This window comes from Hippoglossus stenolepis, chromosome 9 (genome assembly GCF_022539355.2).
Source record: "Hippoglossus stenolepis isolate QCI-W04-F060 chromosome 9, HSTE1.2, whole genome shotgun sequence".
Taxonomy (NCBI): Eukaryota; Metazoa; Chordata; class Actinopteri; order Pleuronectiformes; family Pleuronectidae; genus Hippoglossus; species Hippoglossus stenolepis.
In genome coordinates, this window is record NC_061491.1 from 19,071,974 (window position 1) to 19,094,154 (window position 22,181).

At 42.6% G+C, this 22,181-nt stretch overlaps 1 protein-coding gene across 5 annotated transcripts in view; it reads right to left on the reverse strand.

Annotated features, from left to right (window-relative positions):
* The window catches only part of pde4d (phosphodiesterase 4D, cAMP-specific), a 178,800-nt gene that overhangs the window by 41,771 nt on the left and 114,848 nt on the right, over positions 1–22,181 (reverse strand). The window contains exon 1 of one of the 5 annotated variants that reach the window (XM_035165123.2): positions 11,877–12,759. The exons of 3 other annotated variants lie outside the window; for them this stretch is intronic. In XM_035165123.2, the coding sequence (XP_035021014.2) occupies positions 11,877–11,965 (89 nt within the window). In that variant the 5' untranslated portion in view covers positions 11,966–12,759. Of the gene's footprint in view, positions 1–2,386; positions 2,741–11,876; positions 12,760–22,181 lie in introns of those variants that run through there. One more of the 5 variants, XM_035165126.2, reaches the window with a different exon arrangement.

A 22,181-nucleotide genomic window follows, 5' to 3' on the forward strand; every position in this document is an offset into this window, starting at 1 on the left:
ACCATCAGATGAGGACATCAGACATCGCCTTGGCCGGCAAACTGAGACCGTTTTCTGATGGACACATTCATTGAGAAATGAAAGGACGGATGGTAAGTGGATACAGACGTCCATTGACTGCACAGCTTTCTCAAATGTGCTCAGCCTATTACACATCACACATGGACGCACACACACTTCTAGATGTAGTGCACCGCAAGCACATGGGGAAACTAATAGGTTTAACTTGGCAGCAGCCCCAGTGATGTCAGAGTAATCCCTCATTAAAACTCTGGTGACATCACCACACACTGGTGAGACTGTGTGAGAGCTGAGGCCATATGCTTATGGAGAAGTGTGTGTGTGTGTGTGCGTGCGTGTGTTCATGTGCGTGTGTGTGTTTGAGGGATACCCTGCCAGTAAGCGCCAAGGGTGTCATCGCCACAGGCCAGATAATCCAGGTTAAGCTGTTCCTCAAAACACACAAAGGGAACATCGGCATCCCAGTCACACAAACTTGAAGAAAAGCATCGGTTGTGCATGTGCTGTATACAAACCAATCAGACAATGATAACTTGTTTATATCGTAATAATCATAATCTTAATATGAATAATACCACATGATGACAAATGATTGGTTAATCAAAATAAGATGGGGATTGTATCTCTATTATGTTATTGGTTGCAAAAGTTAACGCATCACTATGCTATGTGATAATTTTTGACTTACGAAGCCACTTTCAAACATGGACTGAACTCTGAACATGATCCTGAAATTATCTGTATGTGAGAACTCAAATGTTCCTGCCAGGCCCCTGGTGAAATGTCCAGAGAATGTCGGAGTGAGCCCCTGTGAGAATACAGCACATGACAGATGTGAAAAAGAGGTGCCAAACACAAAGAAGACGCTACCAGAGCTTTTGGCGATAAAAGCAGATGCTGCTGTTCATGTCCTGTGATGTTGGCTGCATAATTTATACGTAATGTCCTGCTTCCTGCATTAGGCGCAACCCCCTCGCCGAATGCTGCGGACATTTTTCTGTTGTTGTGAACGTGTCTGACCCGGACAAGCTCCCTCTGTGTTCTTCGTATATATGAAAAGGCAAACAGACCTAATTATCCAGTTCATCATCTGGAGATTCCCTCCCGAGAAACACTCCTACCAGAGTGGTGAAAATCAAGTGTCAACTATTTCAGACTATTAAACACAACAGTAACACAACTGGAATCTTGCAAAGTCTTAAAAAGCTGAAACCTCGAACTCAAGTTAAAGAAACAGACAGAAAATCTCTGCACTAAGATGCATAAAGTTAAGAGATTTATTTACTCTCTTGGGATTTCACAGCACAACAACATCTAGATATCGCCACAACCAGTGAAATATTCCCAAAAATCTATATATAAGAGCAAAAAACTGTGTTGCTTAAAGGTCAGGACAGAAATGACACATCACGACTGATAAACAAATATACGAAAAAAAAAGGGCAGCAATAAACCAGTGGAACAGCGAGGGGCATTTCAGAGCAGCTTTTTCTAGTTGGGTGAAGAGGAAGATGATCAAGTGGGCCCATTAGGAACATGACCAAAATGGGACGACTGCAGAGTGAATCACCTGGTCTGAGGATGTGGATGCCAGCGTCTGAATTTGGAATCAGAAGCATGAATCTATCCTGTCAGGTGTCAAAATTACAGATTGGTTGCAGTGTTGATGGAAATGCATAGGGCCTTTTCCTATTTACATTATTGAGATAGTGCAGGAAACTCCAGCGTCCTGCAGAACAATCCACCGAGTCCCCCAGTCTCTAATAAAAGGCATTTGGGAGGACAGAACACAGACAGAAAACCAGTGAAGTGCTCAACAAAAGGGGACAAATACTGGTTACATGGACCAAATAAAGAGGATATTAAGTGTACTTAATCTGTGTTGTCACAAGTGCATCGTCATTGTCTTCCTGTCCTGCTGAGACAGTGTTATTCTACACCCTGCAATGCGAGAGTCTGTCTTACCGGATGGATGAGAAGTGTAGCAGTTGGGGTTGTGCAAGTAGGAGCGTGTTTCCTGTAAGGAAGCGCTGTACAATTGCATTTACAATATGCCAGCGCATGCACAAAATACAGAGGAAGGTGAAATATATATAGATTAAACACTGGTCATGAAAGGAGCGTGGAGTCCAAGTGTTTGGAGAGGAAGTCTGACGAGGCACCAGTGCAGTAACAAACAGCTTATCAGGGAAGACTTGAAATATGTTCGAGTTGTACGAACAGGAGTTTGTCTGAACTTGAACTCTACAACTCAAGTCCATAATACAGCGTTGTCTCTACCAAACTAAAAGTCTAATCATGAACACAAGCTGACAAGTCATTCACCGTCTACTAACAACACAGGTTTCAAAGCAGCACGCATTACCTGGAAGTATAACAGCCGACTGTAGAAGTTAGTGAGATTTCTAAATCCAGCCAGGTATGCGAGCAGGCATGCGTGTGTCTGTGTGCGTGTGTCTATGGGGACTCCCTCTCCCTGCCTAAACCTTCCTAATCTGTTTGTATCCCTCCTCGTATACGCTGCCGTCATCATGGAAATCCTAATCACCATCACCGTCACGAGCAATTCCCTCCTGAGTCGAACATCGTCATCGTTATGCTTTTCCTGCTAATGAGAGATAATTCCCATAACATGATGATGATGTCCCGAGTCTGCAGCACAAGGGAGACCTGCTTGACCTAAAAACAGCTGACTGTTATTTATAATGTGAGGGCAGATTTCTTGGAGATGTCAACATGCATTAGGAAATCAAAAAAAAAAAAAAGGGATAATCCATTAGGTTTTGCCTTCTCACAAAATCTGGAGCCAAGAAAATCAAAGCCAGACGACCCCCCACATCCAAACACACACACACACACACACACACACACACACACACACACACACACACACACACACACACACACACACACACACACACACACACACACACACACACACACACCACCACACACACCACACACACAGAGACAGAACAGTGACGCATAAACCCCTCAGTCTTAGAGTATCTTCAGGAAAACCGCTATGCTCGGCCTCTGCACTGTTTTCCTTGAAACGCCATTCTCCACATCTTTGTGTTTCATTACAACTGTTTGTTTTTTAGCTGCGGTGGGAGAATATAACAAGCTGCTCACAGAGCAGCGCTTTGTTCCTGCAGGAAAGGGCCAGGGCATGATAACATCTGCTGGCTAACCGCAGGTTTTGTTTGGGTCAAGCGGTGACGTACGTGGCTTCAGAGCGGCACTGTGTCTCACCAAAGACTGAGTAATTATATTTCCTAATTTCTTTGTATTTTTGCCACTGAATCAGCGGTGACATTTGAATGTCAGGAAAATTAAGAGACAAAATGTGATCCCACTTTTCTAACTACGATCATACAAACTTTATGGTTCAAAAGGACCAGGACAGAGTTTTGCGGTGGACCTTTGGGATGCAGCTAACATCTATTTCAATGATGAGTCCATTGTATTGATGCAACATTTTATAACACAGTTAAAAAATAGCCATCACAGTTTCCATGAGCCCAAAGGGATATTTTCAGATAACACATTATTTCTAAACAAATGTCTAAACCAAAAAAAGGTATTTATTTTTACAACAACATAGTTAACTAGAGTGTCACTCAGCAGAGCGCATGCGACCACCAAGGCCCAACAGTCCCCTTATGAAACCACATTTAAATTCACTAGATTTTTATTTAGATCTGCACCAAATTGCAAACACTCAAATATCAGTCTGCTAATCATGCCAGATTTTTTTTTCATCAAGATCCATTAATTATTCCCTGCGAAATCAAGAAAAAATGTCAGTCTTTCTTGCAATATTTAAGAAACTGGGGAAAAAATCCTACATCCATGACCGAATCAGCGTCTAAATTGAATCGGTTCTTCCCTGACACAAACCACATCCTTCTACTAGTTTTCGTGGTAATCTGTCAAGTAGCTTTTCCATAATCCTGCAAACTAACAGAAAAGCTCTGGTGAAATCATAACCTCCTTGTCGGAGCTTATTAAACAAATCGTAAGAGGTCGGAACCATAGTTCCATTAATCATATAGGTGCTTTAGCACTAGACGTTATTTTCACGACACACACACACATTAACTTTCTAATACAGTCGAGAAAACAGCCAGACACCTGACCACATTAACACGAGCAAAAATCGAATTATGATTTACCTACTTTTTCATTATAAATTTAACTAACACACACATCTGCGTACTGTCTGTCACTGCAGAGGCAGTCCCGGCCCCCGTAGCTTCATCTTGTAACATTTCTATTTTTGATTTATGCTGAACCCACAAAAGCACCTGCAGCTATCCCCCCCCTCCGTCTTCAATATGTCTGGATGCCACGCTGTATTCTTATTGATCTGTCCATCTTCCAGCCTCTGTCCCGGAGATGAATACAAGATTGAATACCCTATTTAGCAGCTGCTGTGTGGACGCTGGGGAGAGACAGCGCAGGGGTGAAATGAATTAGATTGAAAATGAAATGGATATTCAAAACGAATGTGATGTCAACGTTGCCTTGGGGCCTTTGTGAGGAGCAGTGGCCTGCGTGTGCATTTCGTATGTATGCCAGTGAACGGATTATGTAACTATGGTGTCACATAGGCGCATCTGTTTGAGCCAGTGCCATTGCTGTAAAAGTGCATTGTCTCGCTCCGTAGCAATGCTCTGTATTTATGAGTCATCACAAATTACTCAAGACTAAAGGGAAAAACAGTCAATATATCAAGTCATGAGCAAAGTACCACTGAATACAGACCAGTCAGTGATTTATACTTCCAAATTATTCCTTGTCATTAGTAGGTCCACCTCAAACAGTTCTACAATATACTGTCCCTTTATTACTGTTTGCCTGCTGGACGTTGTGAGCAGAGCTTTTTATAAACAGTCTATGATCCAGGGTGAAGTTACAAAACTTTGTGTTCATCCAACCTGGTTTATTTGCGATGAAGATTTTACAGTCAATGCTTTTCATATAATGAATTTACTGTTCACTGTTTATGTTTTAATATAAGTTAGAATATTTACTGTATTTTTTCCATACATTGCATGTCACTATTTCAGTGTTCGTCAGATTTTTGAAATTAAAAGCTCTGTAATTTATTTTCCATTGTAGTAAAAGGAGAAAGAATGCCACAGAGGAAGTGATTCTGTGAATGTTGTTGCAATGACGTAGATCTGCAGCCGTCACACCCGTGAATGTCTGTGTCAATCTTATGAAATAAAAAGAATAATAATATAATTGCCAGTATCCAATGGCTGCTGCAGTTTATCCGAGGACACAGAAGAAGACATGTTTAACTAGGCCAACAGACAGGATTTTGATTGCATGCTGCCCCGCCCCACTGTCTAAAGGTTGGGCTGTTTATTTAAATTTTTTTAAAGATTTAATGTATCTCATGTCCAAATCACATCAAACTCGACACTGCACTTCTATGTGCCATAGATTTTGCCAATAGATATGGACTGTTTTGTTCGATTGTCGTCTACCAAATTAAAAGTGTGTTTTGCGTCTGTATTGAGTAACGACAACGCTGATTCTAGATATTTCCACATCTGCACTGCATCTCATCTGACCTGCGTATGTTTGGTGATCTGTGTGTGTGTGTGTGCGTGTGTGCATGTGTCTTTAAAATCACATGAGGTGCTCCTGTTTAACACATTGGAGAAAGTAAGAGGGAAAAAAGGATCAGCTGTGAATAACAGTTTTCCAGAAGTCTGTCAGCTGGATGGCCGGACATTAAAACGTTTTCCATCCTACTTATTCTTAATGTTTCAAGTCACGTCACTGTCACTTTTTTATAACGTTATAACTGTAACCTATAACCAGATGAAGGATTTTAGTCATCACACATCTGGATCTTAAGTTATCCAGACGCCCTGTGACCGCCCGAGAGCGATGGAGAAACACTGACTTTTAACGTAAAACCGCTTTAGTCTGTGGTTTTAATTATCGTGTCTGTTTGTTTTGCAGAGGTGGAGACCTCTGCAGATAATTTGGCTCCCGGCAAAAAGCCCCTGAACAATGAACACTAACCTAGAAACAAACACACACAGAGAGACAGACTCACACACAGACACACACGCACACGCACACACACAGCTGGCTACTATTTCCACCCAGCTGGACCTCGCATGCACTTGTGGAAAACCCTGAAATAAGTGGCAGAATAACACAATAAGAAATCCAAGAGCAGCAATGTGTGAAGGAGAAATCGGACGATGAAGCAAGTGGAGGGCTGGGAAAAAGAGAACAGCCCAACCCAAGACTGCCAGTGCTGACTGACTCAGTGTGTGTGTGTGTGTGAGCAAAGACAAACGCACACAAATGACAAGAAGTCCCACAAAATAGGTGTGGAAATAATTAACTGAGCATTGAGCAATTCAAAAGAGCGGCTGATTGAAATTCCTCCAACACAGAGTGAAGGTGACACAGTGGAGTCTTTGCACACAACAGCGATGCTTGCTGCCCCTGTATGGAGATTAATACAGAGGCGCTCCGGCGTAACAGAAAGAACACGTCTCTCTTGCTTCAACTCACATCAAAATCTATTTCACAGTAGTGCAGTGGGAGCGCTAAAGAGATTCCACTTCATTCCCACTATCACTGCACAACTCATAATCTGCAGACCAGACTTAAGTGATAGCTGAACCTGCAACTAGTGAAGAAACAAGTGAATAATGCACCATGACGTCCCTTTCTGAGAGGGCGTGTGTCACAGGATCGGCTTCTCTATTGCACAAGATTCCTTCATTATTAATGCGTCTTGTGGTCGGACTGGGCTGTCACAGCAGACACAGCTGTTTGAGTGATTGTAAAACTGAAAGCGGCGCAGGCAAGTTAGAGCAGAGTTTTCTATGGTTACAACAAACAAACATGGCAGGTTTAATTATTCAGAAAGTTGATTATTATGTTTGGTTTCCTTTTAAAGCTGTCAAGGAAGAGTGTCATGTTAACGAGGGGTTGGAATACGTAGCCTATGTGTCATTCTCGTAATGGCATGACTCCACTTGTCCTCTCAATGCCACAGAAAGAACTGTTTTGGTTTTACAGCCATGGGTTGGACTGTTTTACTCTCATGGCTCTCATAAAGAGGCAGCTAGATTGAGTGAAGCAGTTCTGATAAACTCACTCCACACTATCAACAACACCCATCAATTTTCTTCCACTCATCCACCGTTGAGTCGTGGGAGCACCAGGCTAAGTGCCATGTTCCAGATATCACTCTCAATTTAGTGGAGCTGCTCAAAAGCAAGCAATTCTAATGAGGAGCTGGTGGAGACCAAAATAAAGCCAAAAAGATTTAACACTTACTCTACACTTTGAAATTCTTCAGAATATTTGGATTAATCATTTGCGATCAGAAGCCAAAGTAAGTAATTTTAATAAATTAAAGATTACTAAGCAGCTTAGCTATTTTTTTTTCTAAATCACTTTTTAAAGATCAACTTAATCTAAAAACAATCAAGATGGATTTTGTCCTTGCAGAGAAATACAACACAAACCTCAGGAGGACCCTCTCCAAAAATGTCCAACACAATCACAACTCATTGGATTTCAGTCAGGGATCTTATACCTGAGAGCTGCTATATTACAGCTTTTATCTAAATATAATTTTCTTTTTAGGAGGCTAAGGGTTTGCACTGTGCCTTTTGAAAAGCATAAAATATCCGGTACACAAATGGTTATCGAGCGGCTTTCGATCGGGTGTAAAATGACTCTCATATTGAATGAGGTGATGCTGTCTCTGGAGGAAGTGGAACAGGTCATACAGTGATCTCTTTGTGCCTGTGTCTCCTTTCATGCACTGCACACACTCGCAAGCAGCCAGGTTTCTGAGCAAGAATGGAGAGGAAGAAAAAGGTGTAGGTGAAGAAGAAGAAGAAGAAGGGAGCGTTAGACTGTGTGGACCTTTCAGGGGAAGTGAATGGAGAGGGCTCTTAATAAAGGCTAGAACATCAGCATCACCCTGCACAGGAGACGCTGTGGGGGAGCAACACATTACACAAACACACACATGCAGGGTTTGGTGGTCTTCTGGGACAAGAATGAGTGATGACTTGGTCTCCTCCGAACCGACAGCAGGTCTCTGCTGCCTCCAAAAAGCCCCTTTTAAAATCCTCGGCCTCAGTCCCAGCGAAGTAACTTGGGGGTGATAGAAAGTAATCTCAGGTTTAGATGAGACGGACCCAGCGCTGCTAGATTCAATGACAATGTGCATCGGGAGAGAAAGCCTAAAAAAGACACGAGATAACGGTGCCTTGTGTCTTGTTATCTAACTGAGAAAAAATGTGGCACGTCTCAGGAAGCCAACCTTGGGCCCAGTGAGAGAGAGGAAGAGAAGGAAAGGGGAGGGGGCCGAGAGAATGACACTTGATATCCTTTACCACACAAAAGAGAAACACACAAAAATAATGCATTTAGACCATTTATTACCCACCGACTATAAACGTCCAAGGCTTAGGAAAGAGAGGGAGAGAGGAAAGTGATGCAGCGATGCATTTTCAGTCTTTTCTAAAAATAGCCCGGTTTATTCTCCCCCTCCCCCCCCCCCGAACGGTCTCTGAGACGCAGGATTCACTTTTCGTTCACTTTTCACTGCGCTACACACACACACACACACTTTTCATTTCCTCTCCGGTTTGCGTTTAATGAAGTTCACAGAATCGTCCATCTCGGTGTTTCATTGCGGCGCTGAAGGCAACATGCTGCTGCACGCTGAAAAGAAGACTGCAGGATGGAACAGCGTGCCAGTTATTACATCGCTTCGCTGAATCCCTGTGCATTAACGGTTGTGTGTATGCAGACTGGATCGATACGAATGCTGACCCAACAATAACGCAGCGCGGCCCGCTGACAGACGAGAGCTTTCGTCAATAATGTTCTTCCATGGCCTCGATGCACTCTGGAGAGAGGGATGCACATGGAATGTAGCAGCTTGAAGGTCCAACAGATACATTTGTGCGTTATTGTCTGAGTGAAAATGTGAATATTCCAGACATACATTTCTGTGACTGTGATTCATATCTTTGCGTAAGCGTCATTAGCCCTATTCTCTCGGTGCTACTCCGCTTGTACGCCACAGGTCTGACACAGAAAGGACGCTGGTCCATTATCAAGGTTCAATGAATAATACAGATGCTCCAGAAAGCTTATGAGGACGTGCACACGCTCACATACACTCAGGTCGTGCATAGCCTCACTGTGTAGAGAGATGAGGAAAAGAAAGAAATCCCTGCCTGAGGTTTAAATTGACTAACAGGCTTGTCTCTCATTTTCAGACACTAATGCTCAACTCTGACAACCATGACAGCCCCGAATTGTTGTTCCAGCAATCTCAGTAGATTTGCTACACCCATCCAATTCAGCTACACAATACACTCCAGCAGACTGTGAATTACATCTGAGTAAGATTTCTCTCAAATGAATAAAGGAATTGCGGCAGCGAGGGAAGACTGTATCGTAGCCGATGCATTTTAAAGTATTGGATTTGTCTTTCTCTTCATTGTTCTTACGACAGTTAGGATAAATATTATCAACCTTTTATTATCATCTTATTTAAAATCTGACAGTCCTCCGATTTTCTAGACAGCCATTAATCCGATCAACTTCAAACCAAGGTTGATCTGAAGTCTTTAGGATGAGGTACTCCAGGAACAACAAAATGAAACAAAGCTGCAGCAAGTTAAGTTCTTCAGTACAAAATATTGATTCTGCTGTTCAGGGTTGCTATAGGTTCACACAGTGATTAAATTAATATACACTCACTTGTCAATTTATTAGGTACAGCTAACAAATCCGCCTTCTGAATTTGTGGTCGAGTATTTGATCTGGTACTTGAAAAATATTATTATCGTTAATTTTAGTACATAGCAGTGGTGTGGAAATCTGATGATGCTTAGATGATTAAGTACAAATATTTAACTATTAATGGGGTAAGAAGCTTGTTTTGAAAAGGCACTGCCCTTCTGAATTCTAATTATAACAGCAGGAGAGTGCGTTTAGTGAGTGTGTGGTTCACATTCATATTTCATGACCAAAGACTAAGACAGATAGTTTGTGCAACTTTGAGATGTTGATGATATTGACTTATTAAAACAGTGATTGACCAAACAGGTTTTTACATGGTACAAACATTAAACAGTCAAATCTATGAAATGGCATTTTGCCAGTAACAGCTCATCCTTTGCCGTATGAGCAGATGTACAAGTTTAATCAATGGCTGCTATCGATGAGTACAATTTGTGCCACATACTGTAGAGCAGGGTCATCGTGTTATCAGGAACACACTGATAACATCTGCATCATTTTTCACAGAACCAAATTATTTTGGTTCATCTTCACGTATCTGTGGTAAAGCTCACGTCACTCAAGTAAAACACAACTTATCTCTACTTCGTTAGACACTACACCTGAAAACTGAAACTGTCCGCTCGGAGTTGAATCACAGAGTTGCATCACTGTCTGAATCTGTGGTGAGGGGAGAGTTGACCGACGAGGTGGTTTGGTTTTCAAAGTGAAATGCTAAAGCTCCTAATTAGTAACAATTTAGATTTAACCTGAATGCCAAAAAGGAAACCTGATAGCGTTAATGAGGCCATGAAGTAACACACACACACACACACATACCTTTCCTCTGCACCACAACAGTGAGGCAGCCCGCAGTGAAATCTAACCATAAAGATCACAGTGAGCGCTCCACAGATATTGAGCTGACGCATCTTTTCTTGTGAAAACGTCCGGTATAATCGATTATAGATATAACGACGAGTTATTACCCGGTGGGAAAAGTTCCACACTGTGGCATCCTTACTGCAGTGCATCGGACCTAGAGCTCATCTCCCTGCACCCTCCTGCCTTTACATGCACCATGCACCGGTGTGAGGAGTGAGGAACCAAAAGAAAAGTAAAGGGTGAGATACATGCCTGTGCTTAGCTTTAAACAGAATCAAAACAAAAAAAAGCACAGAGAATACCCAGAGGCCCGGGGATGTTTGTGAGTCAAAAACAAGACAAAAGGACTGTGGTGGAGCGAAGCATGTGCGTGCATGTGTGCTATCCCACCACAGAGAAGAGCAGTCCTGAAGGGAAACAGTTGACAGAACAATGGTTCAGATAAATAGCAACAGAATCCCTTTGTTTGAGGCTGTGACTTGTTGAACGGGGTTAAAATCTTGTGCCTGATTAGTATGAACAAGTCAAGCAACTGGAAAAACTTTGCTGGAAATATGAGCATTGTTCATATCCCAGCAGCCCACTCTGATGACATCACTGACTCCTCCGTGTCCCTCCCTTTTTATAACATAGCTGGGAGACAACTATTCCCCGAAGATACCCGGCCCTAAGTACAGCACGACTAATCAAAACAAGACAGGAAAGCCCAACCACACAGCCTTTTTTATTGAGATATTTTCTTTTCCAGCTAGTTTTGCTCCTGAAAAGCAGTTTCAGCGGTAGAATACCTCCGTGAGCTGGCCCTCCTGTTTATGGATCAACTGGAGCAGTTAGTGTGGGAGAAAATGACAGGAAACGTCTGGCCCATTTAACAATATATTTCCCTGAATACATCTGAGCTGAGCAGGGGGGAAAAAAATAGAAAAACGACACTGGGTTTGGCTGGGTTTGCCTTAAGGGAGCTCCAACCACACCACAAAAACAACACACACATACACACACCCACAAATGAATCTGCACGCTTATTCACAGTTTATGTATTTTAAATTAACTCATGCGTATGCTCCTTTTAAGTACGCTGTAAATCCACGGCAGTAAAGCCAGGCAAACACATAAATATTGACCAAATTCAGAGGTGTCTTTTATCCATCACCAGGACCAATACTCACCATATCCAGGAGTGTCTTCTGAAGGGGAAATGGCTGAGGTGCATCATGGACCTGTCACTGGGAACACCTGGACACTGTCCAGGCTTCATACTGATGCCCCTACCTGTTAACCTTTCACCCCCCACTGCTATCTACCTGGTTATCTATCTACAGGCACTGACCCACAGTAACCGCAGGCCCCAGTACAATGTGTAGTGACCCATACTACAGTCCACTGCTGTGATGCACCCATTCAGATAAAGATCCACCCTTCTGAACTTCAACCTCACTGGTTTAGTCCTGGAGCATCACTTCAAAACGCTCCGGCTCATGTCCAACAAGGATATTCTTAAAAACGAAAATATATAGCACCATAAAATCCATTGAGTTCCAGAAGAGAAATAAAAAAAAGTATCCCAACAAATGTGACAGTAAAAATAAGACAAAAACATGAAGTGGATGCAGACAACAGCCCAGTGTGAACTCTTGTCTTGTCAGTGAGAGTCTCAGCAGCGCAGGCACACAGGCGGCCACCCAGCAGCACCAGCTACACTCTCCGGTTGCTGCTCTTTTTTCCGTGGGATTCTTCCGGCAAAGGTTTGGAGATTACTGTCCCACATCCACATGGTGAGCCGGTTCAGGGACTCATTACTCCGGAAAACATTCCTTTTCCTGACAAGGCAACGACGCCGGCTGGAGAGGCAGCGGTAGTCACGGCAGCATGACAGAGCATGTTACACACAGAGCCGCTCTCTCTCTCACACACACACACACACACACACACATCCACACTTTGTCTCTCTTTCTTTTTCTCCCTCTCTGCTCTGCCCTTTTACAACCTCCCAGAAAGGGGAGTAAAGAAATGGAGAGAGAGAGAGAAAAAAGAAAACCAGCCCAGCAGTCTCTTCAGTATCTTCCCTCTGTCTCGCTCGTCTCTCCTCCCTCCCTCCCTCCCTCGCTCCAGTCAGTGGGATGTCCTGACCCTGTGCAAGAGGTCCGCCTGCTCCCTCCCGTATCCCGTCAGCTAAACCTATTGATCCTCTTACCACATGCTGTTCGGCTTCATTCAGAGAGGTACAGGCCTGCACATGTACAATTAGCATACACACAGGACTGCAACGTAATATGGGCATAAGTGTTGACAGAAGTAGTTTCCCCCTCATTTCCTCCCCTTACATCCTACAGCCCTCCTCCATCATAACAATGCAGGGCTGCCGTTGCCCCATCAGGTTGTTTTTGTTATTGCTACTTTGAGCACACCCTCTGTCTGTCACTGTGTGCATGTCAGCGAGCCATGAGATTTCTAACCGCACAGCAAACTCTTATTTTTCCCTGTAAGTGTGTGTGTGCATATGTGACATGCAGTTTGTGCGTGTGACAGCGTCAGCGTGCAGGGGGCCTCTCAAGGCATGTTTGTTACAAGAAACTTGTTATACAGGATGTCATTGCCCTTACAGCAGTATAATGCATTCCACTGTTCTTACACCAGCGGCTTCAGGCTACACATGGAGGCCTGAGAGCCAAACAGCAATCAAAAGGAGTAGATGTCAATGTGTCTTTTATATCCAACCAATAATGAAGATAATGAGAAAAATAACAGTAAAACTATAATTTATCCAATGCGCATGTTTTTTCAGAGCACATGCAACAGTTTTTCCTGCAATGTGTGCATGTCAATTTGTGCGCTTGTACGCCAGTGGTGTTGGTAAGGACGTTATGAGTGGAGGTTGAGGTTAGCAGTGCGTGTGTGTATGTGTGCGTGTGTGTGTGCGTGTGTTTTGCATTAAAAGCCATAGCTGTGGCCAAGCTCCAGTTACTGCGGCCTGAAAAACAGGATCCAGCGCTGCTTCTTACACACATCCTGCCCGACACACACGTCAGCAGCCTCTCAACCCCTGCCAAGAGTCAAACCACCTCACAGCCACTGTACGCCTGCACCTTCAGCCACAGCGGCCACTCAGGAATCGGGCGGAGGAGCGCTGAACGTGGAGGAATCTGCTCTGCGGGGGGAAATGAAGACAGAAATGCAGTCCTCTCGGTGGGGGGGGAGGACATGTGGGGCAGGTTTGACAGTTTAGGCAGCTTCAAGGAGAAAAATTTCACTCGTGTGGTTTCAGAGGGCACTGAAGCACCTGTTATTCATAAAAGAAAACATCAACTCTCCATCTGCCTCTCAGATTTATTCTGAAAACTATCGTGCAGCTTCAGACATCTTGCGTACAAATGAAAACTGGAGACAGCGCTCTAATAACGGAATATACACTGCATGTCCCCGTGTGCGAATGTGCGTGCATGTGTGTGGTGCTGTTGCATAATCTCTGTCCCTGCTTTGGGGGCTGTTGGCCCCTGCTCTACTCAACACTGGTGAGCTGTCACGACTCATCCTGCAACCTGAAAGAGAGAGACTGGAGGAGAGAGGGAAAATAAACAGAGTTCAAAGGCAGAGGCAAACAGATATAGAAAGCAAGAGAAGGAATTACAGCGAAAGAGAGAAACACAGATGGAGAGAGAGTGAGGGGGAGGTAGAGGGCGGGAGAAAAGACAGAGGATGATGAAGATGAAACCAAAGATGAAAACGTGGCAGAGCTGCAGGGACACAGAAAACCTTGAAAGTAGGATATGCGACACACAGGAAGTTGATATGATAACACATCACAGCCATGGCACATTATTAACCCATCATCCTCCGTGATATATTTCCCATCTACAAAATATCTCGTCGTATTGGAATCATGATTGTATCTAACCGAGCGTCAGAGAGGCGAAAGGGCCGGATAACACAGCGGAACAAGTCTGTATTGATTTCATGTGTACTGACATTTAGCGAGGTACTTTTCTTCATTTGTCTGCAGATAGATTGTCCGGAGAACGCAGTCTGAACAACCTCTCAGGTCATAGAGCCGGTCCAGCACGGCCGGCCAGTGGCTGCTTTAGCCTATTGTCATTGATTCTGGCTGCGCTGAGGTCAATCCCCATTTACATTCAAATAGGAAGGCAAATCTCTGCGGAGATCGAATAAAAAAAACATGTGCATGTTTTGTTCCTTTGAGGTGGGCCAGCTGTCCGTCACTCTGTGTGGCGCTGTGGAAATGCCTTGGGTCTGATCTTCCTCCTTGCTATTCACAGATGGTTATGCAGTGGCATTTCGGCAAAGGTTAACTCATTCCCCCTTCAAATCAGATGTTTGTAATTAGATTCCCACGTTTAATGGGGACACAGCGGCTTTGAGGGCCATTGGCGAAATTTGAAGAATGTTTAAGTGGCCAAGAAATTGCTCACTTGTGGAGTGGAGAGGTTTTCATACGACTCTTTGATTGTAACCGAGGCAAAAGACAGAAGGAAGGGACGTAATTCATTAGAAATAAAAAGGGATCCTAACAATGGAGCCGCTGCAGCCGGTGATGACAGATACTGTACAGAACGTATACAGTGTGCTGCGTCAAAGAAGATGCATTTCGCAAGACACCACTCAATTTAATAAAATAAAGAGAAAAAGACATTTGAGTATGACTAATGGCCCCAACCTGTCATCACAGTGAAGATTATCCCTGAATGTGTTTAAGCTTTTTAAATAAAACTGAAATGGGTAGATTCACTCACTGTAGCTCACAGTTTAATATAAAGGCTTAAATATTATGTATGATAATTGCCAACTACAGATGCAAATGAAATCTTTCCAAGTATATAAAACACTATGGATTAAGCTAGATTTCTCATTAGGTAAATATTGTACTTAATCTGATACAGAAATGCTGCAAATTATTTATGTTTGCCCTGATTACTTCCCTCTATAAAATGTGTATTCCTTCGGCGCAACTCATAGCCAATAACGTACGAATAGAAATTGCACAGAAACAGAAAGAGAGCGAGACAGCAGCAACGTTCAAAAGCAAATCTATGTCAGAATCTGCAGCGTTTCACTTCCAGCGATTGAGACGGAAAACAAGACTTAATTCGCCCTCATTTACAAATCATCCCAACGAGATGGCGAGCCGGGCTAAATGGTTACAAGCTTCATGAATATCCAGTTAAAGCCCATCACCGTGAAACACCGATACCTATTTTGACTACTTAATGAGGCCGTTTTTTTTTCCTGAGACCAGGTACAGATGGGAAGTATCAGTGGTCCATAACCCGAGGCAATCCCCACTACAGCACCATCTGTTGAGGACGGGTCTCGTAATCGACCTGCTCTTCCCTCCGATACCTTCATTATCCCATTACACTGACAAAGAAAACATGACTTTAAAGTGCCAACAGCGAAATAAAGAGCAACATGATGCAAATGGCACATTGTGTTAACTGTTGTAAACCCACCAACATGAAATGCAACACTAGAAAACCCATTTTCTAGTGGGATTCATAGTTTGTTATAGAATAGTCACCAGAACATCAAATTAGACCCAGAGTTTGTTTAATACTTTTTAAATTATTTGTCCCTTTTCCATCCATTCATTATCTATACAGCTAACTTTTTAAAGGGCTGTAGGGGGAGCTGGAGGTGGGGTACACCCAGGACAGGTCGCCACCTAACCCGAGGAAGCTGGAGAAACCCCTCATGGGAAGAACCGCTGCACCAGTGTGCCGCCATTGTCACAATTCAAAGGTCCAGTGTGTATGATCTGCCAAAACCTAAGAATCCTTTATATCTGGATCAGGTCCTCTCCCATAGAGTCCACAATGCTGCACCGCCCTATTTCTACAGTAACCCAGAGCAGACAAACTAAACACTGACTCTAAAGAGGACCTTTTAAGTTACCTGAAGGCCAAATGAGGCAAAGGGGTTTTCACTTGGTTATAAAATGCAACTTCAATTCTGCCACTAAACCCTCAACTTTAAAACCCAGCATAACTTCAGTGTAAAAGTTGAACTGCCGACCTGGAAAAAAACCCCAAGGTGTAAACGTTAGAAGGATATGCAGGAATTTTTTACTAGCTCTGGTATTTCCCGCCCCTTGACGTCACAAATTTCAGAGGTGCGCCAACACCAGTGATAAACAGAGAGCGGAGAAGCCACTGACACTGGCAGTCAACAGGGAAAAAGAAAGGAGGTCATAATCGTTTCTAATTCAAAACTAATACAATTAACTCTACGACTCAGTCTCATGAGGTACCTGTAGCAGACGACAAACTGTGAATGTGTCGAGCAATAAATTCCACTTTCCCATGCGTTTCTTTTATGTGTGTGGCTGGTTTCCAATGCACCTGCTTTCAATAGAGCACTCACTCAGCGCCGCAGAGCTGCAGGATTTATTGCGGCCTTTGGTATTTCCCACTTGACGTCACAAATTGCATAGGTGTGACTGCACAAGCAATAAAAAATGTAGAAGCTGCATATTACAGGGTTTTGTTTTGGATTGTGAATGGCAACGCTCTCGTGAACTAACTCGTATAAGAGATTTACAGCTGTGGCGATGAAGAGTTTTTCTTTTTGTCTTTTTCTTTCGTTTTTCTCTCCTCACTCAACTGGCTGAAAATGTGCAATCAGTGTCCATTACTACGAAGTGAGCTGCTATACATTAAAAGACAGGATGGGGTGATGTTACATTTTTTATACTGATACTGAAACTTTCCTGTGGTATACGTATCCCCAGCTGGGGCGGCATTGTACTGCTATGCCGTTTACTGCCACAAGGTGTCTCCAGTGCAATTCAACTGTGGTTTTTAACAAACTTCACACTCTTTGTTGTAAAAGGTTTTTGATTTAAATCCTGATATACAAATAAAGTTCTTTATTATTATCTTCACACGGCATAAATGTGATGTAACAAAATTGAACGACAATTATAAAACAACAAAGATAAAACTTGAGAACAAATCCCAACGCGTTTATGCTCGTCGTCTGTTTCTCATATTTCTCCATTTTGTCTCACAATTATGATCGCTTCTATTCCTTCACCTTTATTGACATTGTTTACAAAAAGTTCAGCTGTCACTACCATTACAATTTCAGCCACGTTTATTAAATGTATAAATGGCCAGATTGTGCAGCAGAATAATTTCATATTGGTAAGAAAATGGACACCATTGCATTTTTTTTTTTTTTAAACCTTGCGATACAGTATTACCTTTCTACTGCCCAACCCTATTAGATGCTGTGTGATTGCTGAGTCACAGCTATCTGTACAATAACTGTATTGTTATTGTACAGTACTGTTTTTGACATATATGTAGTATTTTTACAATAATGGATAAGAAGAATAAACTTTTTGGTTAACTTCTTTTATTCCAATTCCCCGTTTGTGAATAGTTTTGGTGAAAACATGAATGCAGTGAAGCAGTTGAAATATTGTTTTGCATCCAACGGCTTGATGGCAACAATCTGCTATAGAAAAAAACCTCCTGATTGGGGTCAGACGTACAGCGTCCGAACTGACCTGCATCCTCGTCATCTGACTGTCTTGGATAAACGAACGCACATGTGCAGGCGAAAGTTCACCATACTTCCCATGTGTTCTGTCAATTGGCAGCATTGTGCACTGGATCTGCTGCCGCTAGAGCGTAATTTGGACCAATTGGACGCTGCGCTGCACATTTCAGTTAAAGCTTTGCAACCGGGACATTAAAATAAGCTCACCCGCTCACCCAGCAGGGACGAGTATGTTTTGACTGTGACTCGCGGAACATGAGAGTTCGAATGTTGTTAAATTGCAGCTCTTACCAGTCATTGTGCTGTATAGTGGGCACTTGTAATTGAGGGGCTCGTTACTGTTTCCACCAAAACCCATTCTGCACTGTTGCTATAGTGCTGTAGTCAACATGTCCTGTGAGGAACAAGGCCAATAAAAACATCCAAAAATACAGGTTTTGGGGTTTTTGTTGAATTTGCAATAGTCTCCTGCTGGTACATCTTAGATAGATCCGTGAGCACAGAGACCTAAATCCTAATAAAGCAACACAAACTGTGAAACTATAATTAAAACATGCGCAGTTGTCAAAGTGAATAACAGCATCCCAAGAGCCCAAAATGCCCTCCTAATTTGAAGCATTAACCGGGCTATTAATTGCCCCGGCTCATACCAGGCCATTGCTTGTTTCTTCAGGAGGACACCAGTGTAATTAGTTTAACGTGATAAATTGTTTGGCTCTAATTTGCCCGTTGTGGTTTTCACTTGTGAGCTGTGAGGACATCTCTCGGAGCTGAGGTCGTTAAAGATGTGGAAAAGTGACAGGATATTAAGATATTGTTCACAGATGAGTTGAGGGAGATCCGTGCTCTCCATCAGTGTCGTGCCGCTGTCATGCTGAATCTCAGCAACCCGTGTCTCGGTCCCTGCGCAGATCTACTGTTTGCACCCACTTCTTCTCCCTAAATATCTGGAGCCATCCCACCCAGTCGTCTCCGTACCTCCATCCCCAGCCATGGTGTCAGCTCTGTTGCTCAACCCCTCCAAAAATAGACTTCTCCTGCATTGCACCAACGTTGTGTCACTGTTGCAGCTCCACTGGCTCCCCCCTGCACTGGCCGACTTGTCTGAGCCTTAATCACTGCGCTGGATGGGCTGAGTGTCTATCTGGCTGTTATTAGTAATTCCTCTGAGGGATGATATGACCCGCTGATGACCTCCGGTGATACGCTAATTACCGTCGGCTCAGGGGACCAAGCATTTCTGCTGTTTTATGCTGAATTTCACTAAGATCCTGTTCACTGTAGTTTGTTTTAAGGCAAAGTATCTAATTAAGAGCAGTGGAGAAAAATCTGCAACTGGATCTTGTCATTGAAAATCTAATTTCTGTTTCAGATTTTGATTTTCATGTTGGGTTTTAGAATTTAATGTGAAACTGAGGTTTACTGGAGATGTTATGTCTAATTTACAATATCTACCACACAAACAAATGTAATATCCCATCAGTGAAAGCACTTTCAAAGTATTTTAAACCGTTTTTAAACCCAAGATAAATGTGGACAGACGTTGGATAGATTTTATCAGATGTCTTCAGTTTGATTTCACTTGGCGTCAACATGTCTGTCACAAGATGGGAAATCACAGTTTAATAATCCAAAAAGCACATGTTGTCACTGCATATGCAGAAATGTTGGTGCAGTTGAATTCCTCTAATGCTCTTGGAAGAAAGAGAGGATGCAGTAAACAGCCCACAGAAAGAGCAGACATCTGTATATCCGATCTGTGTGACTTCTGCACGAGGCTCCGCACTTGTGATCACTTTGGTAATTCTATAAGTTTATTAGGTATGTATACAGAGCAGATGCAGACTGTACTTTATTATATATGATTAAGGATAACTTAACAAGATTAAGAGTCTTGAGTCACATGCACAGTTCAACCAGGTTTTGCTTTGAGGGGAAAACTTTAGCACGCTAACATGCTCGGCGGTTAGTTTAGCATGTTCGCATGCTAAAGTTGGATAATTTGCACAAAAGACAAAGTGTTGCTGAGGTTGGCGGTAATGTCATTTGTTATTTGGAAAGTATTGGAATATTTAAAGATTTGACCTATTGGTGGGGCTAGTTTTAAAATAAAGAGACCACCAGAGCGATATCGATTCATCCTGAGGGAAACATGAGCGTCTATGCAAAGCTTCATGGCAATCCATTTCATATATATTGAGACATTTCACAGTAAACCTGTAACATTGACCTCGTGGTGGCGTTACAAGAAAATTCATAGGATCCATCATCTGGGAGATTTCCCTGAAAACACATCGGCTGAACAAAGACTTTAGAAAGACTCATTGCATGTCTTCTTTCTCTTCCTCTAACTGCCTTAAATTCCATTATAGGGCCATGAATTATGAAGAAGCAGCAGCATGGAGGAGGAAGCGTTGTGGGGGACTTGTGTGACATTAAACTGTTAAAGTAATTACATGTTAGCAGGAGGTTTGCAGGCTGTAAAATTATCTACGTCTGAAAACAGCACAGTCTGTGACACTGTGTCTGCAAACTGGGGCAGAAAAACCACCAAACTCTGTCACACAGAACAGAAAACGCCCTTTCGCTGTCGTCATGGGTTCATGTTTACATGCACAGCTATAAAAACGTAAGTAAAGTGAATACAAACGCTTTACCAGAAGGAAACATAGAAATAAAGTCACGCTTATTAAGTCTGCTGGGTTACAAGGCAACAAAGCAACGAGCTGCTCTTGGGTTGTATTTTTCTTATATCTAGATTCATTCAACAGAATACTGGTCTGGATGAGGGCTGAATTCGATTTCTGTTTATTTCTGACTTCCAGTTAAAAGCCTGTTATACAATTTAAAGTGTGATTGACTCAAAAGTCTGGTAAAATATGAATTAATGCACAACTGATTACTGACGTGTCCTGATAAAAACTGAGGTTCAGTGCCACAGTTTGGAGCTTGGACCGTTAACTATACAGTGGCTATATTCTCAATCAGTGTTCATATATATGTGTAAATATATAAAATAAACATATAAAGAAAAACAAAAAAATATATAATAGATCAAACAATATAAAAATAATAAAATAAAAGATATATATATTTGTATTGGCAATGATTAATAAGATTTCCTTATCAAACCCTTAGGACAGAGAAATGCAATTGAGGCTGGATATTTTTGAGTTTAACCACAAACTATATTAAACTATATTATAAATAAAAAGAACCAAATATATAATAGTTAAATCAAGGAAATAAATATTTTGCTTTATTATCTATAATGTAAACACAAATGCAAATATTTTCTATATTGATTATTCTGTACAATGAACAGCCAATATCAGTCTTGTTCTATTAAAAAGTTTAATTATGATCACATTTCTTTTGTTGTTGGTGACCATGCTACTGTAACCCGTGCTACCAGTAATGTGTTGGTATTTCACCAGCAATATGTCAATGCCCGACTGTCACGACAATGAAAGCTCTGCGTGTTCTTCTTCTTGACCAGATGTGACAGAGCAGACAGAGATCGCCCTGACACCCTTGTTTTCTGTCATGGCTCCCATGACATTTAAAAGTCAAACTTTCACCCCCTTTTCATCCACACCTCACCAGCACCAAATGAAACCTGTCGGCCCACTGGAGACCCCAGGGGGGAGGGTAGTGGCTTCAAGATAGAGACGACAGAGGAGACGGGGTTAGGACGACGAGAGGAGAGGAACCAAGAGGAGACACCTCCGATACCTTTTTTATAAGACAAAGTGTTGGAGGTGGAGTTTTAAGACGAGTAAAAGATTCTGTGTCAGTGTGGGTGTTGATGTGAGAAGCGATCTGTGTAAAGCTCGTTCCATTGGTGAGAAATCCGCATGAGGCTGGTGCAGGTTAGGGTCTGCAGGATGAACAATAACCAGATCCTCCGCTGAACTGAAAACACTCGGCTCTGGGCCTGAGAAGCAAAGACAGTC